Source organism: Sinohyriopsis cumingii, unplaced genomic scaffold (assembly GCF_028554795.1).
Source record: "Sinohyriopsis cumingii isolate HCF-2022 unplaced genomic scaffold, ASM2855479v2 utg002917l, whole genome shotgun sequence".
Lineage (NCBI taxonomy): Eukaryota > Metazoa > Mollusca > Bivalvia > Unionida > Unionidae > Sinohyriopsis > Sinohyriopsis cumingii.
Genome location: NW_028316337.1, coordinates 223,589 through 235,898, shown reverse-complemented (window position 1 = coordinate 235,898; position 12,310 = coordinate 223,589). Strand labels below are relative to the sequence as shown.

Here is a 12,310-nt window from a genome sequence, read left to right as displayed (position 1 = left end):
TTCTTGGAATAAAACGTTAATTTGAAGTTATAATGAATTCAGACAAGGACATTTCGGATGACATTATTATAATACATCAAAAGACTGTTAACGCATTGCCACATTGCAGTCCATAGGCATATTAGCACATTTGAGACTACAGGAACATAAGAACTTTTAAGACTATTTAATTCACAATACTGCATGTTCTTTTTAAATTTTCACTTTTGTATTCTAAGAAAAAAGAATATTTTGCTGAATTGTACAAAACATGTTGGTTTTCGCTCTTTTCTGATACTTAGCTTATGACTATAGAGTCGCAAATCTATTGTGGAAATGAACATTTTATATATATATATATATATATATATATATATATATATATATATATATATATATATATATATATATATAAGAGACAGAGAGAGAAATGTTAGTTGTTGGTATGAAAATCCCTTCAGAACTCAATTTTGAACAAGACATTGCAGAGTGAGAAAAAAAGCATTTACTTTGTTGACTGATGGCAAAATAATATAATGTATAAATAATTACAATAATTACATTGATATAGAAATAGTTATGCAATAATTTTGTCTTGTTTCATGCATGGTTTAACAATGGTTTCAAATATAATATTAGTGAATTAAACTTTAAAAAATATCTTTACATTGTTTAAGATTGAAAATATTGTTATAGTGCAAACAAGTTCATTCCTATTACTAAATCAATTAGTAAAGTGTGATGTAAAAATATTTATGTTTGAAATATTTAAAGTATACTTCTAATTAACAGTTTCCCTGTAATTGAGTGTTTATGCAATACACAGGCATTGTTAGCATGATAGCATTGTTTGGTGTTGGAGTAGTAACAGTGGTTTTCTTTTGAAATACTTCTTTAGCTTTAGGCCAGGTATGTGTTTGTGTGTGCGATTTGGATTTTTAACATAGTTTTAACAATTTTTCAGTCATATCATTACAATGTCTGCAGTTTGGCAGTTTATATTGATGTCTGGCACTTGGGCATCATGCTGTAGACATGTGGCATGATGTCCCACCCATTCATATTATCCTGACACCAGGCTGACCAGTCCTAACACAAACCTCTTGATGCTGAGTGCCTAGCAAGACAGCTGTTAGTACAATTTTTATAAGTCTTTGGTATGACTCGGTCAGGGTTTAAACCCACTACCTCCTGCATCTGAGTTGGATACTCTAACCACTTAGGCCACCGGAGCAGTCCGCTTTAGGCCAGGTATAGCCAAATCTGCATAACATATTAAAAAATGTTTGTTCAGTTGGTAGGCTTCTTTGGAAAGCATTTGTTTAATATTCATATTTGTGTATATACTCTGTCAGTTCTGATTCTCAAACTGAAGAACTGAAGTATTCTGAGTGGTCAATAAAAAAAATCCCCCCCCCCCCGGATTTGGCAGTATTTTCTTAGGGGCAGATATCTTGATGGAAACAAGCTGACATTAACCATGCTGTGAGATGGAGATCTGAGTCCACATATCTAGCTTTTATGTCAGAGATTTATCATCCTAGAAGGCTCAACTCAGTCTGGTGCAACCTATAGCCACAGCACAACAGGTTTCTCTTCCAGGTCCTTTGACAGCTTCATAAGGATGCGGCTTCATGACTTATTTGCCGGATGGAAAGTTTTCTCACGTTGGAAGCTGCACCTTGACAAATAGGATCTGTTTTCTTGTAGGATTATCTAGAAGCTGTCTCACTTACCTTAAAGGACTGGAATTGGTCTCATCATGTTAAGGGAATGTATCTCTATTTTCCTAAATTATTATGTAACTTATCTGAGGAAGAAACACCTTTTTATATTTCAAGTAATCAGTTAATAATACTAATAATAATAATAATAATGACTTTATTTAAAGAGGGTAGCACAATTAGCTAAGAACTAATCTACCTTGATGCCCTCACACAAAGGAATTTATTTATTTTAGCTGTATCTCTAAGCCGCTGGATACATTGGGTTTGGAAGAAGGATACGGAGTGGGTATTTTTAATCTCAACTGTAATACTATTCCAGAGCAAAGTTCCTGAGTATTGGAAACTTTTTAAAAAATAATTCCTTATTGTTTTTGGGAATTTTATTCTGTTTGGTAGACATGGATCACAGGTGGGGAGTATTGCCAGGTAGCTTTTACTGGAATAATGATTGTAAATAATCAGGAGCACTATTATTGGATATCCTGTACATTAATTTGGCTTTTCTCAAACAGATTCGGTCTTTAATAGGTAATACTTTTAACTTACCAGCTAAATTTTCCTTGTTTTCATTCTGGATTGATATTAGTTACATAATTGATTACTTTAATAATTCGTTACTATACAACACTGCCTGTGGGGTCATCTAGAAGATGTCTCATACCTTCAAGGACTGGAATTGGTCCCTCCAGGGTAAGGGTATGTATTGTAACATGTCAAGGGTCAAGGTCAAATAAAATGGAATAGATGGACAGCTCACGCCTTTTTCAGTTACTAGACCTCTCCAGTGTATTGTAGTGTCAAGAAATGTGTGTTCACCACAAAAGTCCTTACATATATCATGAAAGCACAAAACAAAACAAATATAAATAGTCAACACAGTTTATTATATGTCTTCCAGGGTTGAATGCGTTTTCTCACAAAATCTAGTGCTCAAAATAGTGAATTATATTATTTGCCAATTTTCAGAACAGATGTTTGATAAAGCATGTTGAAATAAATGACAACAATAATTTCAGTGTTAAATTGCATGTGAAAATCAGCATAAATGTTCCATTTGTCCTTATTCACATAATCTCTAACTAAAATAATTCCAATTCCCAAACTAATCTTATACAGAAAAAGAAGTTAATAGTTCTCAAAATTTGTTCATATAATGTACCGAAGTGGTAATGAGTTTGTGCACCCAATCAAGGTTCGGAACCACACCCAGTTTTGTGTTTTGGAGCCCAATGGTAAAAATTATAGAGGCACAGCCTGGAACTGGATGTTAAGTGTGTTGCGTTTGTTGGCTGAGGTGGCGCTATACAATTTCGCATTTTGCATAGGTTAGGATTTTAAAGAAAAAGAATGTCCCCGGCTTTCCTCACTGGTTATACTGGCTATTTAAAAAAGACCTTGTATATCTTAGGTATAATGCAAAGAACATTTAATTCCCTTTATTTTGGTGTATGATTGATGGGTGTACTATGGGTTATAGAGTATACAGCTTGGCCTTACTTCAGATGTGCACCTTTCAAAATAGTGCTAGCTCTACTTGGTCATTTTCACTTCCTGAAATTCAGAGCTAAATTGTATAAAGAAGAGCCGATAACTTTTTTTACATTTTATATATTTGGTAATTCATTCATTGCACTTTCAGAAGCTGGTATTGTTTAGTCTGGCAAAATTCATTTTCGCTATTTTAATAGCTGCTATGTATAGTGTACTTTAGACTAATTCAGACTGATTTTTTAACACAAGGGAGCAGTCATTTTAGTTAGCAGTGTGCTTAAATCATGTAAAATTTCCAAAACTACAATATCCAAAAGAAATATCATCCACATTACATTAATGTAGCATAGAGGTATGCAAACATTCTTTCCACTGTGCATGTTTTAAATGCGAACTACTTCACCTTACATATGTCACTCTCTCAAAAGTACATATTATCTTGAGAGCGCCACCTGAGACGCAGTGTGTCATTTTTGAGCGACACAGTCTGGAACCGGATGTCAATAGTGTGTCGCTTGAGTTGAATGCTACAATGTATGTCGTTGTGTCGGGTTTATTAGTTCGACATCTAAATGATACAACCACTACAAAATGAATGGAAATTGGTGATTTCAAGATGATACATGAAATTGATTAGGAAATTTGATAATGCCAATCGGAATACTAAATTTCCAATGAATAGCAGACAGCTGTGTTGATGACAACACAGTGTCGTCAGATAAATCCCTCTGGGGGAGTTTTATCTGATATAACGAGGAAATAAACGTTGAAACAATTTAATTCACAATACTAAGTATCTTTTTGAATTTTCATTTTTATATTTTAGGTAAATAATTTGTTTCTTGAATTTTACTTAAATTTTTGGTTTCACTTTGTGTTGTATGTCTTAAGATCTAGAGCAGTAACACTAGGATTGCCCAAAAAGTAGTTAACCCAGTGGATCGTTGATTGTAAGGACCCATTTCTAATTCCCCATTTTACTCACTGCGTTGTTAACGGTCTTTAAAAATTTATGTTGCACATTCTCTTGATAATTTCAGATTTCTACCATACGAAATAAGGTGATGCATAATGGTGAAATGAAAGTTTCTGATGCGGACAGAATGGGTTTCATACAACAAATCATACAATTGTTAGAAGATCATGTCAGTCTGAAGTCATTAGAGGATTGTAAAACTGCAGTTGGCAACATCCACAAGGTATACACCTATAATATATTTGCCTGAAAATTCTTTGCCATTGTGTATCAGAATTCATTGAATGAATTGTATGGCTCTTAGAGGATTATTTGAGCTTAATTTCAACAAAGTACTTCAATGTTTGTTTTGGTTCTCACAGGCTTACATCAGTAGAGTATTGCAAAGCATGTTTTTACAACATCTATAGTGTTTATGTATAGCATGTCCAAGTGAAGTTTTTGTATCACTTGGATTCATAGCAAAACATGCAATAGGTGTACAAACATTATTTGTTTCAAATAGCATCATAGAAGGTACACACAAAACATTTGTACTTGTACACTTGTAATATACTTGTACAACTCTCTTTTGATAACTCACATCCAGTGGGGTCCAAAAAAACATCGACCGCACTATAAGTGAGGGCACGAGTTATCTCCAAAAAGTGATGCAATCTCAGCTGGACATTGCAAAAACCACAAAGGGGGGTGGGGGGCAACTGGGTTGTTTGATGGTTGAACACTCGTTTCATAATTGCGTTGTGAATAATTGTCAATAAAGTGCTTTTTCTAACAAAGTTGTTCATTTTTTTGCATAAATAGCATTTAGTTTCAAGCTGTCAGATATCTGACAGACCATTAATATGATTCCAACTGGTTTCAACAACCTTCACATATATGCAGAAACATTGTGTATTACATCGCTGCATTTTGCTGTTGCTATTTTGACTGGTTCCCTGCATCGTATGTTCCCTGCTTCGCACTCTGCTATAATGGAGCACAACAGTGTAATAAATAACTTTTAATAATTACATATTTAAAATTAATTTCAACCATGAAAGCTACACTTCTACTGCCACAGGGAAACACTTGGTACCTGATACACTCTTATATTTTGTTCTTTGCATATTGATGGTTCCAAAGAAAAAATAATTATTGAAATGTAAATTATATATTCCTTGTTGCACATGATTAACAATGAGGTTGTATTGTTATATTGCCTGGGTTGTTTTATAGTTAAATAAAAAATTACAAAAGATGTAGAATGAAAGTAGTTATCTATGAGAAAAGATCAGATGTGAACTTGAATAAACTCCGAGAAGATAATTGCATTTATGCACTTTTTAATTCCTGTGAATAATTTAAATAAACAAATCATCACAAATATTAACTGAAACACATCTAAAACTGATTCAACTAAAAGACTGGTGTTCAGATATGGAATGACTGATTCTGAAGAAAAAAAATCCTTATATACCTCAACACCTGACCTATTTCACAATAATCATTTCTGAAAATACTGTTATCTCAATGGAATTTTCCATAAATTTGTAAACAAGATCAGGTCTGTTTACTTAAATTTTAGCAATGCACCTCCAGTTAACATAATCTTAATATATAATCTAAAAACAAAGACAAGAATTAACTATATAACATATTATTTATAAAAAAATTAGACATTAGTCAGATAGGCCCAAGTCCTACCCTCATTATATATAAAGGTAAATCACACAATGCAAATTAAATACACACAACATATAGTCATGGACAAAATCCAACACAATACAAATTAAATATGCATAACATATAGTCATGGACAAAATCCAACACAATACAAATTAAATATGCATAACATATAGTCATGGACAAAATCCAACACAATACAAATTATATATGCATAACATATAGTCATGGACAAAATCCAACACAATACAAATTATATATGCATAATATATAGTCATGGACAGAATCCAACACAATACAAATTAAATATACACAACATATAGTCGTGGACAAAATCCAACACAATACAAATTAAATATACACAACATATAGTCATGGACAAAATCCAACACAATACAAATTAAATATACACAACATATAGTCCTGGACAAAATCCAACACAATACAAATTAAATATACACAACATATAGTCATGGACAAAATCCAACACAATACAAATTATATATACATAACATATAGTCATGGAAAGAATCCAACACAATACAAATTATATATACATAACATATAGTCATGGACAGAATCCAACACAATACAAATTAAATATACATAACATATAGTCATGGACAGAATCCAAGACAATACAAATTAAATATACATAACATATAGTCATGGATAGAATCCAACACAATACAAATTAAATATACATAACATATAGTCATGGACAGAATCCAACACAATACAAATTAAATATACATAACATATAGTCATGGACAATATCCAGCACAATGCAAATTAAATATACACAACATATAGTCATGGACAATATCCAGCACAATGCAAATTATATATACACAACATATAGTCATGGACAAAATCCAACACAATGCAAATTAAATATACACAACATATAGTCATGGACAGAATCCAACACAATGCAAATTAAATATACATAACATATAGTCAACATATAGTCATGGACAAAATCCAACACAATACAAATTATATATACACAACATATAGTCATGGACAAAATCCAATACAGTACAAATTAAATATACATGACATATAGTCATGGACAGAATCCAACACAATACAAATTAAATATACACAGCATATAGTCATGGACAGAATCCAACACAATACAAATTATATATACATAACATATAGTCATGGACAAAATCCAACACAATACAAATTAAATATACACAACATATAGTCATGGACAGAATCCAACACAATACAAATTATATATACATAACATATAGTCATGGACAAAATCAAACACAATACAAATTATATATACATAACATATATGATTGCCTTTTCAGAATTTTAAATCTGCTAAGAGGTGCAATGGTGCTGTTTGGAGAAAGTACAAATTATATCCAAAATGGTGTGTTGTGTACCTTATCTTTATAAATAATTCAGTGTGACTTTTATCTTTGTCTCACCAGGAACTTACACACACACACGCATATATATATATATATATATATATATATATATATATATATATATATATATATATATATATATATATATATCCATTTTGCAGGACATAATGGAATTGAGACCTTTTGTATGCAAACATTGTTATTAGGATTGTGAAAAAACTTTAGACATGTACAAATGATGTTTTTGATGGGCATATTTGTATGTAGATAAACAAATTATATTTTCTTGTTGCTAAATATATGTACAAGCCTCTGGACTAACATATTGAAAAATTACTTTGATCACCTCTCTCTTTTTAAAGACATATGTCACAGCATTACTGGATTCAGCTTGAGTGGATTGATTTTACAACAGTATATAGTATTATAATAACTTTGCCAGAAGAGTGTTAAACTTAATGTGTCTCTTTGCAGATTGATAATGACTCAGTTGATGTCTTCTTCAATGTGGAACTTGAGATGACAGCTTTAAGGGCAGTGGTTAATGAGCTAAGACAGAAACTTGGAGTGCAGGAGAAAAAAAATGTAGCCAGTGCTGACTCCTTGAAAGAGGAATATACACAGCTGACAGAACAACTAACAAAAAAGTTTGAGGATGTTGAAAAGAAGTTGGAATTGCAGGGAGAAAGTTTCACAGATAGGTTTGAGGATGTTGAAAAGAAGTTGGAATTGCATGGAGAAATTACCACAGATAGGTTTGAGGTTGTTGAAAAGAAGTTGGAATTGCAGGGAGAAAGTACTACAGATAGGTTTGAGGATGTTGAAAAGAAGCTGGAATTGCATGGAGAAAATACCACAGATAGGTTTGAGGTTGTTGAAAAGAAGTTGAAATTGCAGGGGAAAAGTACCACAGTTAGGTTTGAGGTTGTTGAAAAGAAGCTAGAATTGCAGGGAGAAAGTAGTACAGATAGGTTTGAGGTTGTTGAAAAGAAGTTGAAACTGCAGGGAGAAAGTACCACAGATAGGTTTGAGGTTGTTGAAAAGAAGTTGGAATTGCAGGGAGAAAGTAATACAGATAGGTTTGAGGTTGTTGACAAGAAGCTGGTATTGCATCAAGAAAGCACAACAAAAAGTTTTGAAGGAATAGAAAAGGAGTTGGATTTTCAAGGAGAAAGAGTTAATGCAGTTGAGGAAAATGTAGCAAAAATGCAGGAGGAGTTTGGTCAAATTGCAAGGGAGAAAGGTAAAGCAGCTAGAGAAGGGATATCCAAGTATGATGTATCAGTTATTAAGTACCAATACTAGCTACTATGTTTTTTATGTTAACATTATTACATTTTTTTCTCATCTAATGGACAAAACTTTTGCTGGTTGATATCATCATAATCTTTATGATGTGTTGTTTCATATAAATATATATTTTAGTGTACCAAATGTAGATGAATGAATTTTAAGAATTTGAATTGCTTGCTTTACTGTTCACTTCAGTCCTGGGATAAATAAAAACACCCACCTAAACATTTTATATATTCACAAAAAAGATCCAGTAGTATGCAAGAGTGGTAATTTTTTTCAGCAAAGTCAAGGTGAAGTAATTATTGCCATAAAATGGTAATAAAGGACATACAATATTATTTGTATGTGTTTTCTTTGCTGGCTAAGATGACAAAGGTGGTTCCTATTATAATTCACATTATAGTAATAAAATCATGATATAATATTAATCACCGTCACTACACTCCCGGTATCTTGGACCCAATTTTGAGTTTCAGTATTGGTTTGGATAGGATGCTTAGCTTATGATCCAAAGGGTCGGGGTTCAGATTTTACCATCAGTCATTCAGGGTTGGCAGCCATATTGTGCCCTTTGGCATGGCACTAAATATCCAGCTTGTCTTGCCATACAGTAAAACAAACAAATATCACATGCACTCATTAACATTAAAATGGATACGCAGCTCAAAAGAAGTTACAAAGCCATTCCAAAATTATGTCACTATGACCTATTGTTATATGCTTGCCATGAGGCAGAAAATATTATTATGATTCTATTTGTCTGTCTGTTACAGATTTAATATCCACCCAATAACTTGAGTTGTCCACAATTTACATGTACCATTGTTAGCATTGTGGAGGGCTTGCATGTAGAGTAAGGAAGAATCTCAGATCTGCCAACCCATAAAATCAGACCTTAGGTTTTATTAAAATGATCCTTAGATTATAGACTTACAAGATTATAGTGACAATTGAACATGTGATTATTATGATCAAAGCTGGATATTTGCTTTGCTGGCTTTGCTCTGATTCAGGGTTTTCATATTAGATTCATTTAGCCTGTTACAGAACCAGAATAGTTTAATTATAGTGGCATGCGGACAATTGTGCATGTGCCACTTTTTTCTGACTGTACCGCAGCCTGCTAGTTGTTCCTGGGGAAGGGGATGGTGCCATCTCCCCCAGGCATTTATGGATTCAAGGAACCCTGATAGTTTGGTCTCAATCTGTGGGTTCATAAAGGTCCCTACAGTTGAATGGTTGGCTGTCATTAGTGGGAAGGAGAGCTCTGGAAAGGTCCTGCTTGCTTTACATCACTGGTTTCTTGTTGCATTTGTCTGGTGTTTCTTGTGGTTTTTTTTGTGGGTTTTTTTCTTGATTTTTTTCTTCTTTTTTTTCTTCTTCAAAATGTTCTAAAATGAGGGGGGATGTTCTATGCTGTTTATAGAGGTTCTTAGTAGATATCATGTGTGAAGAGAGATTTTCAAGGTTATTATGGTATTACTAGTCGAGGTGTTTAGTTTTTTTTAGGTATTACCTCTTTAAGTTATTTATTAATTGATGTTGTTAGAGATTGAATGTTATTTATACTTTATTTAGCAAGAGACCGGAGTCCTAGCCGATTACACGGTTCGTTAAGGACATCTAGGACCAGAATCCTAGCTGATTACTTGGTTCGTTAAGGACATCTAGGACATCCGATTTTGTGGTTTCCTTAGTTTTTTATAGGTGCTTCGTAAGTGAATTATTTATTAATACTTTTATAAAATTGAATGATATGTTATGGGTTTTTATGTGGTGGCTTCTAAATTTATTTAGCTAGTTACTGGGTCTTTTGGTTTTGTGGGGATAGTAATTATATTTTGTTCCTAAGTCCTGCTGAGTCTATGAATTGATTTATATTTTTATATGCTGATTGTTTATTTTTATTAGAGTCCATAAGTACCTCTGGGTATGTGTGTGGTGATCCAATCTCTTTTTGGTTTTTGATAAATATTTTCTGAGCGGGTTGATATTTTGGGCATATATTGAATACGTGGTGTTGATCTTCAGTGGTGTGGCAGTTAAAGCAGTTAATGGTTGCTGGTTTGGGTCCTATAAACCTTCCAAAACTGCTTGCTAGTTTAGATTTTCCAGTTATTATCCTGTTTATGGTTTTCTGTTCTAAATAGGTACCCTTAGGTAGCTGTATGTTCCTATCTACGTTTTTTTGGGTTTCATGGTGCTTTTTACCCTTTGTGGAGGAGTTCCAAAAATCTTGCCATGTGTGGTCTATATATGTTTGTGCAAAGCTTATTGCTTCTGTAGAGCTATAGTTCAGCTTGATAGAGTTTAGATCTCCTAGTTTGGTTTTTGTAACTTTGTCTGCTGTTTCATTGCCAGAGATTCCAATGTGCGACGATATCCACATGAGCTCGAATAATTGAGGTGCTGTGGTGATATCGTCGATTAATTGGCATGCTCTGTCGAGGAATTGTTCCCTAGAGTGTGTATTGCGATTTTGGATCGATTTGATAATGCTTAGGAAATCGCTTATAATGACTGATTTAGGTATTTGGTTGTCTTTGATCCGTTGTAGTGATTCAAGTATAGCCCAGAATTCAGTGGTGTAAATGGAGCAATAGTTAGGTAATCTGAATCCCGTTTGTATATTGAATTCAGGGATGACTATTGCTGCTGCTGTTCTTGGTGGGTTGTTTGTTTTTGATCCATCGGTATATATTTTAACATAGTCTGGGTATTTTTAGTTGATTTCGTTTACCAGTACAGGTTTTAGTAAGTTTTCTTTTCCTTCTTTATTGCCTAATTTGGTAGCTTCATTGTTAATCCTTGGTGGCTTTTGTAACCATGGTGATTTGTTCTGGTCTGTATTGTTTGTTACGTGTTTTTTTATTTGAGGTATCTTTTCTCTTAGTTCAAGGATTACTTTGCCACTTGGTGTGATAGGTATGATTTTGGGTTTGAAGACAACTTTACACTTATTTATAGCTATTTTGTTGGGATGGTTGTCTGGGTGGGTATCTAATCGAATGGAATATCGGAGGAGCAGTTCTTGCCTACATAATTTTAAGGGTAGTTCTCCTGTTAGTGTTTGTAGTTCTTCTAATGATGTTGAGGGGAGTGTTCCTGTGCATAATAGTAAGGCTTTTCTCTGGATAGTGTCAAGTTTTTGTAGTACAGGCTGCTTAGCCGAGTTATATGCTTGGCAACCGTAATCCAGTTTTGATCTAATTAGGCTTTTATATATCGTGAGGAGGGTTTCCTGGTTGGATCCCCAGTCAGTCCCTGTGATGTTCCTGAGTAAATTGAGATCTTTGTTACAATTCTGGGTGAGTTGTTCATTGTGCTGTTTCCATGTGAGGTGGTTGTCAAAGAACATTCCTAGGAATTTTACTACTGTTACGTATTTGATTAATTGATTTTGTATATAGAAGTTTGGATAGACTAGGTTGTTATTTCATTTGGGGGTGAATATGATTGCCACAGTTTTTTCGTGAGAGATTTTGAAACCCCATTTGTCCGCCCATCTCCCTATGTTGTCTAGGCTCTGCTGGATTTCTTTAACTACTGTGTTATTGGCAGGATTTCCATTCCTCCATATGCCACTATCATCTGCAAATTGTGACAAGTTTATTTTTGTGGAGGCTACATTGAGGTCAAGGTCGTTTACCATTAGGTTAAATAGTAATGAACTTATTACACTGCCTTGCAGTGTTCCATTTTCAAGGGAAAATTCTTCCGAATTGGTGTTGCCTATTCTTGTGGTAATTTTCTGACCTGTGAGGAAATCGCCAATCCAGTTG

General features: G+C 33.6%; 1 protein-coding gene across 1 annotated transcript in view; it reads left to right on the top strand.

The window, feature by feature from the left end:
• Positions 1-12,310, top strand: part of LOC149769961 (uncharacterized) — a 45,971-nt gene that overhangs the window by 7,456 nt on the left and 26,205 nt on the right. The window contains exons 3-4 of the mRNA XM_089949588.1: positions 4,238-4,396; positions 7,707-8,475. Coding sequence (XP_089805714.1) covers positions 4,238-4,396; positions 7,707-8,475 — 928 coding nt within the window. The remainder of the gene's footprint in view (positions 1-4,237; positions 4,397-7,706; positions 8,476-12,310) is intronic.